The 19,355-nt window shown below is 35.1% G+C and overlaps 4 protein-coding genes across 8 annotated transcripts; 1 reads left to right on the top strand and 3 right to left on the bottom strand.

Moving 5' to 3' along the window:
- Positions 1–1,375: 1,375 nt before the first annotated feature.
- LOC105785092 (pentatricopeptide repeat-containing protein At4g19440, chloroplastic) lies at positions 1,376–6,932 on the top strand. Of its 5 annotated transcripts, none has more exons than XM_052625432.1 (5): positions 1,376–4,170; positions 4,278–4,354; positions 4,562–4,711; positions 4,824–4,895; positions 5,552–6,932. In XM_052625432.1, the coding sequence occupies exon 1, from the start codon at positions 1,606–1,608 to the stop codon at positions 4,144–4,146; it is 2,541 nt and encodes an 846-aa protein (XP_052481392.1). In that variant the 5' UTR covers positions 1,376–1,605; the 3' UTR covers positions 4,147–4,170; positions 4,278–4,354; positions 4,562–4,711; positions 4,824–4,895; positions 5,552–6,932. The 5 variants fall into 5 exon arrangements, with proteins under 5 accessions (XP_052481392.1, XP_052481391.1, XP_052481389.1 ...); XM_052625431.1 differs by having other exon boundaries at positions 5,602–6,932; XM_052625429.1 differs by lacking the exon at positions 5,552–6,932 and having other exon boundaries at positions 4,824–5,329.
- LOC105764918 (coniferyl alcohol acyltransferase) lies at positions 5,380–6,922 on the bottom strand. The gene has a single exon (XM_012583727.2). It carries the CDS (start codon positions 6,920–6,922, stop codon positions 5,537–5,539), a length of 1,386 nt encoding a protein of 461 aa, XP_012439181.1. The 3' UTR covers positions 5,380–5,536.
- A 1,067-nt stretch (positions 6,933–7,999) lies between the features above and the next one.
- Positions 8,000–16,007, bottom strand: LOC105764920 (carbon catabolite repressor protein 4 homolog 4). The gene is made up of 12 exons (XM_052625435.1): positions 15,843–16,007; positions 15,547–15,718; positions 15,419–15,468; positions 15,105–15,174; positions 14,818–14,939; positions 14,538–14,671; positions 13,395–13,566; positions 13,147–13,294; positions 10,494–12,427; positions 9,504–9,643; positions 9,235–9,380; positions 8,000–8,517 (listed from the first exon to the last, which is right to left on the bottom strand). The coding sequence occupies exons 1-9, from the start codon at positions 15,929–15,931 to the stop codon at positions 12,125–12,127; spliced, it is 1,260 nt and encodes a 419-aa protein (XP_052481395.1). The 5' UTR covers positions 15,932–16,007; the 3' UTR covers positions 8,000–8,517; positions 9,235–9,380; positions 9,504–9,643; positions 10,494–12,124.
- On the bottom strand, positions 8,179–10,840 carry LOC128035525 (carbon catabolite repressor protein 4 homolog 4-like). The gene is made up of 6 exons (XM_052625308.1): positions 10,756–10,840; positions 10,494–10,596; positions 9,504–9,623; positions 9,235–9,380; positions 8,496–8,517; positions 8,179–8,344 (listed from the first exon to the last, which is right to left on the bottom strand). Exons 1-6 carry the CDS (start codon positions 10,838–10,840, stop codon positions 8,179–8,181), a joined length of 642 nt encoding a protein of 213 aa, XP_052481268.1.
- Positions 16,008–19,355: the final 3,348 nt, after the last annotated feature.

A 19,355-nucleotide genomic window follows, 5' to 3' on the forward strand; every position in this document is an offset into this window, starting at 1 on the left:
ATTATAATTGATAATTGTGATTTCAATAAATTTTCTTAAAGAATTATATGATTCTTTTATATGTATTTTAGGTATGCTATAGACTTACTAAGCTATAAAAGCTTACTTTGTTTGTTTTACCCATTTGTTTTTATAGATTTTAGAGACGCGTTACGAGAGCTCGGGATCATCAAGATAGTCTATCACACTATCGACTACTTTTGGTATTTTGTTAAATATTTGAACTCAATCTTATGGCATGTATAGGTTTGAGTACGATGTTGATTATATTTTGATTGTAAATTATAAATAGCTATGCAAAAGTAATTAAATTTTCATATTTGTGATCAGTTTGATTTTAAAAATGGTTGTGTTTGTTCAGTAATGCCTCGTAACCCTACTTCGGCGACGGATACGGGTTAGGGGTGTTATACTCAACATGCATTTTGACTTGAAATCGAGTTTAACTTCAAGGGATGAGTTGTATATCCTGATAATTAGGAAAAAAAGTGAATACCGATTGGAAATATTTTTAACATGAATACGTATCTCACGATTCCCTACCGAAAAGAGCACCGGCCTAAAGCTAAGAGGGAATTTAGTGAAGCATGAAATTATTCATGCTTTGTAGAATTGAAAGGTGATTTGATGATAGCGGTGAAGAATGAGAAAGAAAAATACTTGGAAAGCAATTAAACCAATTTGAAGAAATAAAGAAATGGAAAGAGAATGCTCACGCCAATTTGAATGAAAAAGAATAATGGCTATTCAATTTCAAATTGAAATCAAATGTAAAATTAGGTGTGTCTTTCCTAAGAACATTAAGTCCCTATTTATATACATAGAATTTACTAATTTTAGCCTTAATTAGTCATTGGTTTTTTTCACACTTTTGATTCGGCCTCATTTCATTTATTGTGTTTTAATTTGGTCCTTTTCTGCTTGTTTTTGTCTCTTAGTGTCTCAATTGCATCCCTGACAAGATTAAAACATAAAAACACTTATTTAACAGGGATCAATTCAGAAATAAGCCGAATTAAACACAAAATGTCATGCAAATTAACATGTTATCAATATTGTAGAAATAACATAACTTAACTCATTGAATTGAATAGTTATCATTTGGTGATGATAGGAATTTTAAAATTTAAAAAGTAAAAGGACTAAAAATGATCAAATTAAAGTATAGGAACTAAATTCATAACTTTTATAAAGTACAGGGACTATTTGTAAAATTAAACCTAGTTTAAAGAAAAGAAAAGAAAGAAAACTAGGTTAAGTCCAATCCAAAAGTAATGATAATGAGGAAGGTTTGAAGTGGGCTTAGTCCAGTTGGATTGAAAAGCCCGCATTTGTAATCTCCTCCTCTGATCTTCTGTCTAAATCTCTAAACCCTGATTTCATCATTGTTGTGTTGTACCCCATTACATTTTCATTGTTTGTTTAGCTTCTTCTTTGTGTTTAGCTGCCTGCATTCTGCAAGCAACTGGGTGACCTTTTAGTTATTGCAAGCCGAGTCAATGAATGGGTGCCCTAGTAGTGTGTATAGGTAATAATAATATGTTTGTTCGTCTAAAATTGGGATGAGCGTGGCTGCTTATTATCCTCTCAAACTCGAATGACTCTATGATCCCATTTCCATATTCAGTTTCACCATTATCATTCGCCAATCTTTATCCCCAAACGTTGTTAGCAATGGATGTGAGGAGACTGGCGGCTGTCATTAAACCCATCTATATCTACACCCCAATCACACGCCCCTTGACCTGCGCGACTTCCTCGTCTCCTATTCCTTCTCCAGCTGCCCCACAAATCGATCCTCAACGGCAGCCTCCTTCTCCGCTTCCCGTGAACCAGAGTTTGCTCGATACTCTATCTTCTATTCTCTCTAAGCCTTCCCTTGATTCTTCCAAATCCAAACAGCTCCTTCCTCTTTTATCCCCTTCCGATTTTGATCGATTTTTCATCGCTCTTTCGCCTCGTGCCGATCCCAAAACCACTCTTAACTTTTTTCACCTTGCTTCCCGTTCTTTTAACTTCCGTTTTACGCTTCGATCCTACTGTATTTTGATTCTTTTGCTTCTTCTTTCAAATAATTCTTCCGCTGCTAGGTTGCTTTTGATTCGTTTGATTGATGGGAAGCTGCCACTTTTCTCTCCTAACAATCCTCCTACCGTTAATCACATTCAGATTGCTATTGCATTGGCGGATTTGAATACCTCTTTTAAGGGGGTTGCGGGGGTTGATTTGTTGCTGCATCTCTATTGCACCCAGTTCAAGAATGTGGGTTTTACTTACGCTATTGATGTCTTTTTCACACTGGCCTACAAGGGTATATTTCCTTCTACCAAGACTTGCAATTTTTTCTTGAATTCTTTACTTAAGGCTAATGAAGTGCGAAAGACGTACCAAGTATTTGAAACTTTGTCTCGTTTTGTCTCCCTTGATGTCTACTTGTGTACTACAATGATTAATGGATTTTGCAAGGGTGGGAGAATTCAGGATGCCATGGCTCTGTTCTCTAGAATGGAAAACTTGGGTATCTCTCCAAATGTAGTTACTTATAATAATATTATCCACGGATTATGCAAGAGTGGCAGACTGGATGAAGCATTTCAGATTAAGCAAAACATGACAAAACAGGGTGTTGACCCCAGCCTCATTACATATAGTGTTCTTATCAATGGTTTGATTAAATTGGATAAATTTGAGGAAGCCAATTCAGTTTTGAAGGAAATGTCTGATAAGGGCTTTGCCCCAAATGAGTTTGTATATAATACATTAATTGCTGGCTACTGCAAAATGGAAAATATTGATGAGGCACTTAGGATAAAGCATCAAATGTTATCCAATGGGATGAAGCCCAACTCTGTCACATTCAATTTGCTTATGCATGGATTTTGCAGGGTTGGCCAAATGGAGCATGCTGAGCATCTTTTAGGGGAAATGTTGTCTAGAGGGTTATTTATAAACATTGGCACATTTAGTTCTGTAATTCGATGGTTATGCTTGCAGTCTAGGTTTGATTCTGCTCTACATTTTACGAAAGAAATGTTGTTGAGAAATTTAAGGCCCAATGACGGGTTGATGACAATGTTGGTTGGCGGACTTTGCAAGGAACGAAAGCATTATGAAGCCATTGAACTTTGGTATAGGCTATTCGAAAAAGGATTTCCTGCTAACATTATAACGTCCAATGCTTTAATTCATGGTTTATGTGAAGCAGGTAAGGTACAAGAGGTTATTAGGCTTCTAAAGGAGATGTTGCAGAGGGGTTTGATATTTGATAGGGTCTCATACAATACACTCATTTTGGGATGTTGCAAAGAGGGGAAAGTGGAAGAAGCTTTTAGATTAAAGGAAGAAATGTTTAAGCGTGGAATTCAGCCTGATATTTACACTTACAATTTGCTTATACTTGGCATTTCGAATATGGGGAAAATGGAAGATGCTGTCAAGGTTTGGGATGAAAGCAAAAGCCATGGTCTGATTTCCAATGTTTATACGTATGCCATCTTGATAGATGGATTCTGTAATGTTGATCAAATTGAAGAGGGTCAAAACTTGTTGGATGAAGTGGTTACTACCAAACTGGAGCTCAACGCTGTTATTTACAACACTCTGATTAGAGCTTACTGTAAAAAAGGGAATATGAAGATGGCCTTTCAACTTTGTGATGACATGAAAAGCAAGGGCATCCTACCAACTATTGGCACATATTCTTCTCTAATACATGGAATGTGCAACATAGGTCTTCCTGACGATGCAAAGCGACTTCTTGTGGAAATGAGAGGTCTGGGCTTGTTGCCAAATGTTGTCTGTTATACAGCACTAATTGGAGGTTATTCTAAGTTAGGCCAGATGGATACAGTTGCGAGTCTTATACAAGAAATGTCTTCGTATGATATACAACCAAATAAAGTTACCTATACCATTATGATCAATGGATACTGCAAATTGGGTAAACTGAATGAGGCAGCAAAACTTCTCACAGAGATGATTAAACGTGGAATTGCCCCTGATGCCGTTACTTATAATGCCTTCATGAACGGGATATGTAAAGAAGGGAGGGTGAATGATGCTTTTAGAGTATGTGATAATATGAATAGTGAAGGATTGGCATTAGATGATATTACCTATACGACTTTGATCCATGAGTGTCCCTGAGGGCTGGTTGCAAATTTTGGCATGGTATAATATCTCACTGGATCTATGCAATTATATTATATATATGTTGTACTTTGTAAGATTGATGTTTTACTATGTTTGATTATTTATTTTGCATTATTCTTTCGCAGGAAAGTTTATTGTTGACCATGGGACAACAATGATACTTCTCTTTCTCAAATACTGTACTGGTTGCTAAACATCAGAGGTTCGTTGCTTCATCTTGTTACTTGTAATTCTAGTATTTACCCTTGCACTGAAGCTTTTTTTTTTCCAAATGGCTTTGCTTGATGTATGTGCTTTTATTTGGAGTTTATGGTGAATCGTATTGGAAAATTATTTGAGTGACTAGGGCTTATGGTTCTGAACTTTTGATGTTAAGAAAGGAACTGATTTCTCCTAAATGTTCTCACAGTTGCATGCTTGCTTCTCACGCCTAGAATGTCAGGTGCATTTGAGCTTGAGATTCCTGACTGAGCTGTTAGCCGCAACAGGCTGATGCTGCAGGATGCACATGTGTGGGGGTTGTGATGACTTTCTTGCATCATGAAGATGAATTGGGAGAGTAAGGATCTATTTGGAGTTTTAAACTATGTAGATCTGTTTTTTGTTTTACTAGTTAGTTTCCTTCACATATATTCTGAAATGTTGGCCTAAATACATTTAAAACTTTTCAGGAACTTCTCCTGGATGAATAGAAGTGCCATGTATCACAATCAAGTTCCTCACTTTTCTCTGCTAAAAACTGAGTATGTTGATGGACAAATCTTGCACCATTCATCTGTTAATTGGTAGTTGGAGAAGATTTATCAGATAGATTACTGTTTTCATTATCTGGCCAACGAGGTGGTAGAACAACCCCCCTCGCCCTTTTTCTTGGTTGAGGGAATTGGGATTTTGAGGTAGGAATAAATAAGAAACTTCAAAGCAGGCAGTCGTTAGTTCTTCCAGAAATACTAAATTAGGTGTTTGTAAGATGATTCATTCATCATGTCATGTAATGTCAAAGAAGGAAATTAGATAGAAATAAATTAATAAAAAGTCAAGAATGAGACTGTCAGATTGCTGAGATTTTTGAGCTTCAACTCGGTTTTGAAACATAAATAAATTTGGTACTGTTTTGTTATCTCATTTGTTATTTAATGTATTTAATTTTATTGATATATATTTTCTTGTGGCTTTCTCTATATTTCTTTCTCTTAGTATTTAGGGAGAAACTTTATTTTGCATCACTTCACATAAACTATGAGCATTCAAATTTGTCATTGCTTTGCAAATAACTAGACAGGTTCTTATGACTTTTATAACAATCTGGCTTTGACTTGCATATATGCTATTCGTTTGCTAATGCCCCTCTTTAATTTGTTTGGAGATGAAATCATTGTTATTATTATGATTTTTGAAGATGTGAGGCACACAGTGGTTGTAAAACTGAATCATACTCCAATGCTGCAGCAAGTTGTGGCCATAAGATAGCGGAAATGACCCATGAGCCATCACCCCTAGCACTTGGCCTCTGGTTCATGTAACCAACTCCACTGTTTTCAATTGTGGAGGAGACTGTTCCGAGCACGGGACTACCAAACCCGAAGTCCAATTCAGCAACCGGAAATCTTCGTCCGGATGAAATAACAAGGGCAGGCCCTTCCCGACCTAGGACAAATCTTGGGAGCATCAATCCAGGTTTGTGGCACTCAATCCAATCAATCAAATCCTGGAAATGAGCTTCATTAGTTACCTTGGATATAGCCCTATGAACATTGTTGGCAATTGCCGATATGGAGCCCTGCTTTATTTCTACAATGCTTGCCTCTTCAATAGCCACAGATAATACGTTACCAATGTAATTTGACATGGAGCTATGACTTAGTCTACCACGTCCATCAACTAACCAACCCATCTTGCAGTTAGCGTGGCTTTCATCAATGCTTGTTGCCATAATCTTCCAAACATAGGCAGAGAAAGCCTCGATTTTCGTTCTCTTGTTACTGTCGGCAGATGCAAGAGTTTGCAGGTGATTGATGCTCGAGGCGTCAACAAAGTAAAGGCGCTTGAGCAAGATGCCGGTTTTAGGTATGTTTCTAATATCTTCAAGCGTGCACTTGACAAAAACATGATTGAAATAAGGGTGATACGTAGGAGGGAGGCGCGGTGGAAGGCTTCTCCCGAGATCAAGATCCGGTATGCAAGAGAGAGGCATGTCACGAGCTAGTTGGGACCACGAGGAGAGAAAGTTGCCAAAAGCAGTGGCATCACCTAGAGCATGGTCGAAGGTAAAAGTAATGGACACCCCGCCACAAGTGTAATATGTTACTTGAACCTGCACAGGAAAAGGAAACTCGTCGGGGTTCAGGCACGAGACCAGTATCCCTTCAAGGGTCTGGTTTAAATTGTAGAAATCCAGGTGGATCAAAGGGATATTGGCCACTGCCTCCACTAGCAGGGCACCGTTGTTGTCACATATGATTAGAGTCTGGCTTGTTTGCGGGTCTTCTACTATTCGACCAGCAAAAGGATAGTAGTAACTCAGAGTTTTGGCGAGTGAAGTCTTGAGTGACTCAAACACATTATTACTAATATTGATCGAACCTCTGTCTGATCTGCTGTGATAATATAAGTACAAGTATGTCACTGGGAAGCGGCCGGAAAGAAGATCAAGGTTTGAAAGTGTAAGCTTATGGTGACGCTCTGGTGAGAGATATTCATTCATAGCTTTAACAATGCACTTTTTCCTCAGTATTACTGACATTTTTCTTTCTTTTGGATTCTCCTCCATCTCTCAGTAATCAACATCTAATATATATATTCACACTACTTATACTAGAAAACTTCAAGTACATATATATGCACATGGAATATGGAATGCTAATGATGGTGATGATGATGATGATATAATAAAACATATATCATTTGTCATTGCTGACAAGAAAATTGAAAGAGTCAATTTGGAGTCACTGTTATATTTGTGGGGTGATGAAATCATACAAATATATGTAGTAGTCTCTTCTTTAGACGACAAAAAGTGTCTTTTCCATGATTTTTGGATGTCAAAGGAGTCTATATGCGTGTGTGACGTTTAAAGTGGCGCTTATGGGCATCCATTAGTTACATCAGAGTCAGAGTCCATTATATTTAGTCTACTTTCACCTCGCTTTTGAATGGTCAAGTATGGCATTGGCAGACAGCATCATATCGTACCAACCAAAATCAAGTTTCTGAGTTTCAATGTAATGCTCTAATTATTGCATCATTGGGCAAAAGAAAAATCTATGAGCCGTTGGTAAATGGGTGGTGGTACTGGTTTTGGTGCTTGTCTATCAATCCCATTCTCATTTGCTGCACAAACTTCTGCAATTTGCAAATGGAGGCAAGGCAAGTGCTACTAATTCTTTACCATATTTGTCTCTTTCTTTTGATCCGATCCTCTCCTATCTGTACAAAGTTGGTATGGTAGTGTAACGTGTTCCCTCCTATTTTTAAGCATTGATCGCTCAAATTGATTAAACCATAGATGAAACAATAAAGAATTCAATATCAAATTTTCAATTTAGACCCTAGACAACTTTACCCCCAACAAATAAAAAAAAAAAGCTCAGTGATTGCCAAACTTGTTCCATTTCATATGGTGGTTGTTCATCTCATCCTTTAACCATATAGTCGAGAATTTAATTCCGCTCATGAAAATGAAACACATTTCATGGTCAGTTAAGAAAAACTTCATTCCTCCCTTAAAAATTAAAACAGGCTTTCAACCCCAATTTCCTTACCGAAGTATCATACGTTAATACCAACTTAGTACGCATTACCAATTCCATCTCTCCTTTAACGAACTTCCAAAACCAAAACCAAAACCAAAACCAAAAAATGTCTGCTTTATTATTTGTATATTATTTTACAGGCTTTAAAAATACATACACAAATCACAAAACCAGTCCCATTTATCCAAAATAGTACAGGATATCCTAAATTCCAAAGAAATGAATATGGAAAATAAGGAAAAGTGAAGTAAAGAATACAAAAAACAAAGCAAATTCAGTTTTTCTGGTAAACAGATTTTCGTTCATTTCTCAGTATGAACATTTGGTCTTTGGTAATTTCAAATTTAGCACCTATTGGCAGATGATCACTTGGGTGGCTATAGTTTGACAATGCACCAGAATCCAACTCTGGAAGTTGGAGAATGCTGACAGGCATTAGGCTGTCAGATGGGGAAAAGAAAATATAGTCAAGTGTATTAGTAAAGGTGGGGGTGTAGGTCGTAAATAGTGGTTCTCCTCTTGTCGAAGCATAAACACTGCACAAGGGAAGGGGAAGTTCTTCCAAACATCTATCCGTTGATGTAGAGTTACCAGAAATAAGATACTGAAAAACCTGAAAACATAATTAACAACATTCAGAATGTTGCAAACTGTTGAGGCTACAGAAATAACAAAAAGAAAAAGAAAAAGCTACTGGCAACTACTTAAGGCGTCCACAAAACTCAACGAGATAAATATATAGATATACAGTATGTCATCCATAATAATAATAATAATAATAATAATAATAATAATAATAATAAAACACCTCAGCTTTTGTTCACAATCAAGCAATAAGGAACATGCTTGATTATGCTCTGAAACAGGCGATCATGCCATGGAGGGAGCAAGGTTTTGGAAAGAGGATGCTTAGGGCGAGTTAAGAAAGCAAAATGAAAGCCAAATTAGAGTATGGAATAATTCCCCATGGATCTCAAGCTCATCAAACATCACAATCAAGCTTTTCCATTGGGGACAAAACTACCATTTTCACGCGCTAGTATACAGAACAAACAAAGCTACGTAAGACAAGCTGCTACTGAGCACAAACTTAGTTCATTAGCACCTACACTATTTCCCTCCACAGGCATATTATTTTAGAGTTCCATGAAAATGTTAAATGGATAAAGGAGCAAAATTAAGTTAGGATACAAACAGACCCATCAAGAAACTCATGGAATCAGGATAATTTTCCAATATAAATTTGTAAGAAAGAATAGACAAGAAGCTTACGGATAAAAAATTTTGGTTATCCCATGGAAACTAGATAAGTTAAAATGTATGGACGAACCTTGTCCAGGAGTTGAGTTGAAGTCACCAGTCAAAATTAATGAAGGAGTACATTCAAATCTGTCTGTTACAAGTGTCTTAAACTGAGCTAAGCGTGCTAAAAGATACTCGGCTTGGGCAAGCTTAACATCAGCCAATCTTGGATCCCTGATATTATATATAAACAAATATACATATGCTTCAGCACAGCCAACTCATAAGACCTAAGATGTATAAACACATGACATAATAGCTATAAAAAATGGATCAACGAAAATTTGGGTAGTTTACCAATAAAGATGGGCAACGGCGTGATGAAAAGGTTGCTTGAGTTTAAAGGCAGCCATAATTCCTACACAATCTCTTTTCAATCTTCCACATGGATCATTGGGGTCCCCGCGATGCTCTGGACTACATTTTTCCCAGCAAATCTGAATACAGATCATCCGAACAGTGAACAACCAGCATACCATGTCATTACTAGTTTGTAGCAGGTAACAGTATGAGATTCCAAATTCCATCACAAAAGTGAATTTTAGCAAAAGACAGAAGAAAAGGAAAGGGCAGGTATCCATATCATTAAGATTTGCAAAATGATAAACGATTTAACTATATCAATTTTTTTCCTTCATCAAAACCTACTTGTGCTGTAATATAAGCAAATAAAACTTCAGCAGTAGACATCTAGTCCAAATAATATCTCTACTACATGTAATACGAAGACCATTAATGGTTAAAATGCCACCAGCAGCTCAGTGGAGGACGAAACGCTCTATACTTCTTTCTTGATCCTTTCCAGCAGGAGGAAAACCCATCTTAAGAAATTAAATTTCCATTCTTATCAACCTATGCTGCAAGCAATAATATCAACCAACAATAATATGATATATGAACCGATCACAGTTTAGCAACCTAAAATCCAATATGCTTTTACACCATTGCTTTTCCGCAAACAGATATTTCCGTTAACTAAGGAAACAAACTTTAAGAACTACTGAAACCCCAGAAAACAGGGTCTCTTAAACTTACCTATATGTTTGACGATTTACTACAGAACTTTTCGCTCAATAATAATGCCAAATAAGTCTTATTCCTAATCCATCTCAGACATAGAAACCTACCAAAGGCAATACTAAAAAAATGCATGTAATCGAGGAAAATAAAGGCAAGAAGCAGAGCATTCTTTAAAATCAGGGGCAGAAAGGCTAATAAAATTATATAACTTGGCCAATGCAGGTGTGACTGGATGCGAAAAGGATATATAACAATAGAAAAGGTTACCTTTCTAATTCTTTGGACCATCCCCATCTGTCGGTCAGTGGTGCATTCTGCTTGTCTAAGGGTACAAGATCATTGTATTCTATTGTTTCCTCTAAGAGCAATTCTGCACTGAAACAATTGTGCAATGGTAGCTTGGAAAATAAGATAGTATGCCAGCTTTACCTAAAAATGAGACAAAATTCTAGTATATATTCTAGAATAATTCTAGTATTATATGTTGAAGGAAATTGTTTCGAGAGAAAAATAGGTAGTTTAAGCATACCAGTTTTTCTTATAAAATATTCCACATCCATCAGGCTTCTGTCCACTTCTCTAAACATATTACTAGAATACCCAAGGTCCTCCATACTTGTTTTGTAAAAGGCAAATCAGAATAATACGCACAAATGCACTCAAATTACATGAGTGCATGCAGAGAGATTGAGTCAATGCATGGAAGAGCCCAAGCAGGAGAGTAGGAAAAAGAAGAAGGAGAATTTATGAATTTCATTGGGTGGAAGGGAATAGTAGTCTGCTCCAAGGATTTTAAGTAGGAGAATTTATGAATTTCCTGTGAACGAGACTCCCATATGAAACAAGGAGATCAATTTTTAAAGTGTGCTTGGTAAAAAAAGAAATAAAACAAAAGAGATGACTGTTTTTCCATTTTTTTCTTATTGAGCACATTTGTCAAAAAATACATTATATTTTCTATCTTTCTTTTCTTCTTCTTTTTTTTTTTTCAGTCTTTCAAATTTCTATCATCCCAATTTTTTCCAATCTACCAAACAATCACTTGTAGAGGCGAATTTGCTATTTAAACCCTTTGAAATTTTTTAAGTTTTATTGTCTCAATTGTTAGTTAATGTATCTAATTTTATGGATATATATTTGTTTGTTTATAACATTTTCTATATTTCTTTCTCTTAGTATTTAGGGAGAAACTTCACTTTGCATCACTTCACATAATCTATGAGCATTCAAGTTTATCATTGCTTTGGGAATATAACTAAAAAGGTTCTAGTGATCTTTATAACTGGCATTGACTTGCAATCTTACATATATGCTATTCCTTTGCTAATGCCCCCTCCTTTAATTTGTTTGGAGATGTAAATTACTGTTGCGATTATAATTTTTGAATGGGTGATGGTGTTGGTTTTGGTGCTTGTCTATCAAATCCCCTTCTCATTTGCTGCACAAACTTTTGAAATTTGAAAATAGAGAGGTAAGGCAAGTGCTACTATTCTTTACCTTATTTGTCTCTTGCTTTTGATCCTCTACTACCACTTTCCCTTATCCCCACAAAGAACAAAAAGAGATGCTCAGTGCTTACACAACTCGCACCATTTCTCCCTTGTATAAAAATTAAAACAGGCTTTCAACACCAATTTCCATACCAAAGTATCATACATCAAAGCCCAACTTATTACGCAATTCCATTTCCATTTCTCTCCATTAACGACCATCCAAATCCAAAACCACAAGAAGTCAGCTTTATTCTTTGTCAATTCTTTTACAGGCTTTAAGTGCCTTATCTCCAGAATAGTATAGGATGTCCTAAATTCCAAAAAATAAAGAAAAGAATACAACGAACGAAGCAAATTCAACTTATCTGGTAAACCGATTTTCGCTCGTTTCTCAGCTTGAACATTTTAGTCTTTGGCAATTTCAAATTCAGCACCTATTGGCAGATGATCACTTGGGTGGCTATAGTTTGGCAATGCACCAGCAACATCAGGTGAATCCAACTCTGGAAGTTGGAGAATGCTGACAGGCTTTAGGCAGTCAGATGGGGAAAAGAAAATATAGTCAAGTGTATCAGTAAAATCAGGGGTGCAATTCGTAAATGGTGGTTCTCCTCTTGTCGAAGCATAAACACTGCACAAGGGAAGAGGAAGTTCTTCCAAACATCTATCAGATGATGTAGAGTTACCAGAAATAAGATACTGATAAACCTGAAAACATAATTAATATTCAGAATGTTGCAAAATGTTGAGGCTGCAGAAATAACAACAAAAAAAAAAAAAGAAGCTGTTGGCAACTACTTAAGGCATCCACAAAACTCGGCAAGATTAATAGATATATAGATATACAGTATGTCATCCATTAAAAAAACCACCATAACTTTTGTTTCAATCTTTATCACTAAAAAGCCACAATCAAGCAAAAGAACATGCTTGATTATGCTCTGAAACAGGCGACCATGCCCCCAGAGGGAGAGCAAGGATTTTGAAAGAGGAAGCTTAGGGTGAGTTAAGAAAGCACAATGAAAGTCAAATTAAAGTATAGAACAAGTCCCCGTGGATCTCAAGCTCATCAAACATTACAATCAAGCTGTTTCACTGGGGGGCAAGACTACAATTTTCACGTGCAAGTATACAGAACAAACAAAAACTATGCAAGACAAGCTGCTACTGAGCACAAACTTAGTTCACTAGCACCAACAGTATTTTCCCTCCACGTGTTTATTATTTTAGAGTTCAATGGATAAAGGAGCAAAATAAACTTAGAATACAAACAGAGCCATCAAGAAACTCATGGAATTAGGATAATTTTCCAATATAAAATTGCAAGAAAGGATAGACAAGAAGCTACAGATAAAGAATTTGGGTTATCCCGTGGAAACTAGAAACATGTGAAAAACTAATAAATAAGTTAAATTTTATGGACAAACCTTGTCTCCAGGGGTTGAATTGAAGTCACCAGTCAAAATTAACGAAGGAGTACATTCAAATCTGTCTGTTACAAGTGTTTTAAACTGAGCTAAGCGCGCTAAAAGATACTTGGCTTGGACAAGCTTAACATCAGCCCATTCTGGATCCCTGATATTATATATATAACCAAACATAACTCATAAGATCTAAGATGTATAAACACATAATAGCTATATAAAATGAATCAACGAAAACTTGGATAGCTTACCAATAAAGATGAGTGTTTGCCAAAATAACAACATGATGAAAAGGATGCTTGAGTTTAAAGGCAGCCATAATTCCTACACAATCTCTCTTTAATCTTACACGTGGATCATTGGGATCTCCACGATTCTCTGGACTACTTTTTACTGACAAAATTGAGAACTTTTCTGAAAAATCTGAAAACAGATCATCCAAACAGTGAACAACCAGCATACCATGTCATCACTAGTTTGTAGCAGGTAATGATATGAGATTCCAAATTCCATCACAAAAAAGAACTTTAGCAAAAGACAGAGAAGAAAAGGAAAGGGCAGGTATACATATCATTAAGATTTGCAAAATGATAAACGATTAACTATATCAATTTTTTTCCTTCATGAAAATGTACTTGTGCTGTAATATAAGCTAATAAAACTTCAGCAGTAGACGCTTAGTCCAAATAATATCTCTACTATATGTAATAAGAAGACCTTAGTGGTTAAAATGCCACCAGCAGCTCAGTGGAGGACAAAGTGCTCCGTGCTCTATACTTCTTTCTTGATCACTTTCTAGCAGAAGGAAAACTCATATTAAGAAATTAAATTTTAGCTTTCTGGATAATAATATTTTATTCTTATCAACCTATGCTTCAAGCAATAACATCACCCAACAATAATATGATTTATTAACTAGTCACAGTTTAGCAACCTAAAATGCAATATGCTTTTACGCCATTGCTTGCTTTTCTGCAGACATATATTTAACCGAGAAACACACTTTAAGAATTTCTGGAAAGCCCAGAAAACAGGATCTCTAAAGCTTACCTATATGTTTGAAGATTTACTACAGCACTTTTCGCCATAATAATGCCAAATAAAGTTTATCCCTAATCCATCTCAACTTCTAAAAGACACACAAACCTACCAAAGGCAATACTAATGGAGCTAAGGGGAAAATAAAATGTTAAAACAAATTTGTGTACACTAAAACCAATTGCACATAGTAATAGAGGAAAACAAAGGCAAGAAGCAGAGAAGTCTTTAAAATCAGGGGAAGAAAGGCTAATAAAATTATATAACTTGGTTTTGAGATACCAAAGTATCAAGCAACAAGTATAATGCAGGTGTGACAGGATGCAAAAAGGATATATAACAATAGAAAAGGTTACCTTGCTTTGAACTATCCCCATTATTTCTGTTGGTCAGTGGTGCATTCTGCTTGTCTGGAGATAAGTAGGCTTCATCATGTAACGAGGGTACAAGATCATTGTATTCTATTGTTTCCTCTAAAAGCAATTCTGCACTGAAACAATTGTGCAATGGTAGCTTGGAACATAAGATAGAACGCCAGCATTATGTAAAAAATGAGACAAAATTCTAGTATATATTCTACTAATATATGTGGAAGGGAATTGTTTGAGGGAGAAATAGGGAGTACTTTAAGCATACCAGTTTTTCTTATAAAATATTCCACATCCATCACGCTTCTGTCCACTTCTCTGAACATATATACTGGAATACCCAAGGTCCTCCATACTTGTTTTGTAAAAGGAATCAAACTCATCTACTTCCTGGTATAAGTTTTGACCATATATAAGGAAAATCAGAATAATATACACTCAAAGTACATGAGTGCATGCAGAGAGATACAGTCAATGCAGGGAAGATTACAAGCAGGAGAGGAGTAGGAAAAAAATGAAATTTTATGAATTTCATTGGGAGGAAAGAAAACAAACCTGAAGGGAATAAAAGTCTGCTCCAAGGTCTTTAAGAAGAGTTAAAATTACCTGTGAGCGAGCCTTCCATCTGAAACAAGGGGGTTCGATTTTAGAGTACGAAACAATCACTTGGATATAATTAGCAGAAATAAAAACAGAGGGACATTCAGTTTTAGTTACTAGTTATGTATTAAACAATAATGAACTAAGAAGTATCGTCCATGAGTTTATGTACATCAAAGTTGAAATGATAAACATGTGAAAGATAAATAGAAATTGAAATTCCAATGACATAAAAAAAGAAAAGAAGTAATTGTTTGATTTGAGCTGACCGAAGACAGGGAGACGGAGAATGTGGAAACAGAGAGCTCTTGACGTATACCTACGGATACGAATACAAATTATTACATAATGATTCTTAATAAAGGGCGTAGATCCCCAAACCCAAAGAAAAACCTACCTGAGCTAAAATGTTGTATGATACAAGACGGAATCTGATAGCATCAGCTTCGTCTCTGGCATTGCCAACGCCGCCTTCTACACTAACAAATTCCCGAATTACAAGTGCTGACTTGCCGCTTCCTCCCGTGTTAGTGCTTGCGCTCGTACTCATTCTCAACTTGCTACTAACACTTTATTTAAATTGATAACATCAATATATATATAAGTGAGAGAATATGAAATGAAATTCGAACAAGCGGTTAATGTTTCCTAAAAGGAAATAGTATATGTAATCATTAAAAGTGGATGTGGCACCTGAGACGAGGACTGCAGGATATGGTACAAAGAAGGGGTAAGCGAGGGATGATTAAAGCTAGAGTTGTGGTCCTCCCGATGATCACCATCTAACTTCTATTATCTTCTTCTTCGCTCACTCACCGCCGCTCTCTTCTGACTTTGTGTTTCGTTCATCTCTTATCTCACCAGGTGGGCTGGCCTTGCCACTAAAATTTACTATAGTTAACCCAATGCCTAATTTTGAAGCCCATCTCCAACAGCTTTGATTTGAATTTTGAAGCCTGCTGCTGTAAATGGATATGCCTTTACATTTGTAATGTAGAGTATTTTTTTCTTGTACAAGGTAGAGGATTGGTTCACACGATTTGAATATGTATCAAATAATAGTTTAACAAGATATTTAATCACCCCTTTATATAAGTGATGAAATTTTATCATGAATTTTATCATAGTATTTTATTAGAAATTGACAATTTTTTACTACTTTTGAAAAGTATTTTAAAAATATTATGAAAAAAGTACTTTTAAATTTTTTATTTAAAATTTAAGTATTTAATATTATTGTTAAAAATACTTTGAGAAATAAAATGTGTACTTTAAACATGATGTTGTGAAATAAAACATACATTTAAATAATATTCAAATTTGTTAATATTATGATCTTTTAATTGTGATGTGTGGATTTTTAATTTCAACATTTGTATTATCGGTTGAGGTGGACACCTTTGGTCTTTGAACATTCATGTTCGAGTTTCGTCATGCAATTGTAATGTGTTAATGTTAATTTTGACATTTGTATATGCTATGTAAGGTTTTAATTCAATTTTTTGTCCATTGTATTTTATATTGATTTAATTTTATATTTTAATTTATCAATACTATTTTATTTATAACAATTGCGAAGTTAATTGAATTGTTTAAAAAATTAATAACATCTTAGAGTTTTAACATTTTGTAACACTCCTTACTCAGTCAGATCGTCGGACTTGAGCTACAGGGTGCTACTACAGTTACCAGAGCAATCATATACAGATCATATCAATTAATTCAATTTAAACACTAATTCATTTCATAATTCTGAGCATAATACAATATATAATTAAAATTGAGTCTTAACCGAGCTTACGAAAGCTCTTAAGTTGACCCGAGCATAAAAAATGACTAAATTGCAAAGATTTCAAAAGTCCGGAACGACGTCGTGATGTGAGGGAGTTCCTTGTCGTGACGTCGCCAAAATAGTTTGTCACATCACGACGTCGCAACGTCACTCACTGTTTTGGCATTGTTGAAACGACGGAGTTCCTCGTCTCAACGTGATATTACTTGCCTTTTCTCATTAGGATGACCACCACATGACGTCTTGACATGAATCCTATTTTTTGGTATTTTAAGGTCATTTGATACTCGTTTCAAACCAATCATCCAAATATATCAAAAAAGTTCTTATAGCATCATCCAAACATATTTAAAACATTCTCAAAACCATGCCAAAACATATCATTCATTATTTTTCCTAACGTCTAACTAATATGCCACATTTGGCACCAAAACACAACAAGATTGCATAAATCATTCCAAACGATTCCATCTACTTAAACCATTTCAAAACAATAAATTGATTCAAGAATACCAAACTCATTATACCTCCCTTAGATACCTAAACATGACATTAAAACTTATACATTCGTCAACCATTCAACTTATGATACTAATCAATTGCATCATTCAAATTAACCTTTCATTATCAATATGATCATCTATATGCTTCTATTATAGTTAAACATTTGCCAAGGTACACACATTCATCCATATCATATAACCATTCATGTCATTTACCATTTTAGGTCTCAAAATCAACATCATTCAAAGTAAGTACACATGAACATCACATTGCCTATTTACATGCCACATAACCAAGTGCAGTACGATAACAAGACTACCAAATCGAAGGCTTGATAGTGTGAGCTCTAAATTGATCTGATCACCTCATTTTGCAAAAGACAACTACAAATAGAGAAAACACAACAGAGTAAACATTACAAATGCTTAGTAAGTTCATACTCACCTCAATTTATACTAACATAACGAATTAGCTAACCACATGACATTTCTCGTCAGTAAGGTGAGTTTGTCAGTTATAAACTTATAACATGTCAATTTATACAAAACATTTTCATTTAGTGTCATTCTATCAGAATCATCGAACATATTTAAGACATTTCATCATTCCAGTCACATATATATACATTTCATATACAATACATATTATCAATAAGATATTTTCTTTTTACACTAACCGTTTAACCCAATGAAATATACTAAACAGATACGGATACGCAAGTAGCCATCAAAAACACACCAGATTGCTCGTTTGAGTGATAACTCCCAAACACACCTGTGCATTGAGGTGCTAAGCCCGTAGGCATCGTATGTCATAAAACAATACATCCCTCTAGAACACACCAGGGTCTCCATAGATACGATCAGTAACAGTGGTCTCCGTAGAGACAAGACTCGGTAATCCACAACAAATGTTGGATTCCGGGTTAAATAGTGAATTCTTTTTACATCAGTATCATCTCATATAATATCCCGTACAACGCACAGATAACCCTACTAGTATGCCAATTGTATCCTATCTTAAGTTCATAGGGCACATTTCACACACTAGATCATTTATTTACAATTCAGTCCACTCCTTACCTTTTGTACCATTTTATAATTAATTCAAAATACAATCACAATATACAATTTCATAATTTAAACACATCCAATATATTTACAAACATAATTACACCATGTGAACTTACCTACAAAAACTGTTAACGAGTTGAAGTGTAGAGACTAATCAGCAACATTCCCTTTTTCTTGATTATCTACTTATTGATTTAGATTTTGATCATGCAAGGGAGAAAGCTTGGCCGAAACTTCCTTGGTTCAAGGTGGATTTGGTGGAGAAAAGGGAAGAAAGATGAAAATGGCCACTTTTTCTTTTGTTTTAATATTTTAATATAATTAAAACAAAATTTAACATTAAAAAGATTGACAAACATTCACTAAATAATATACATTAACCGTCCACCATAATTTAAAATAGTTTAATTTTCATTTAAACCCCTAAATAATTATTGTTTAAACCTTTTAACTAATAAAATCAATAGCGATTAAATTTTATGATTTAGTCTTTATGCATTAATTACTAACCATTCAACAAAATTACTGGACCGAAAGTTAATATAATACTATATTATACCCGTAAATATTAATTAATAATATTTGCAGATTCGATCATCGAAAAACAGGGTTCTGAACCCACCTTTTCCGGCACCACTAAAAACAGGCTATTATACATTGCTTTTGAAAAGTGTTATAAAAGTGTGCATTTAAAAAGTTTTGTTTAAGATTTAGGTGTTTAGTATTAGGGGTGAGCATTCGATTGAATCGAATAAAAACAATTTTGAGTTAAAGTTGAGGAGTCCAATTTTATCATTCTAATTTGATCTAAAAAATCGAATCAAGTTGAATAAATTT

This window comes from Gossypium raimondii, chromosome 12 (genome assembly GCF_025698545.1).
Source record: "Gossypium raimondii isolate GPD5lz chromosome 12, ASM2569854v1, whole genome shotgun sequence".
In the NCBI taxonomy this organism is placed as follows: domain Eukaryota; kingdom Viridiplantae; phylum Streptophyta; class Magnoliopsida; order Malvales; family Malvaceae; genus Gossypium; species Gossypium raimondii.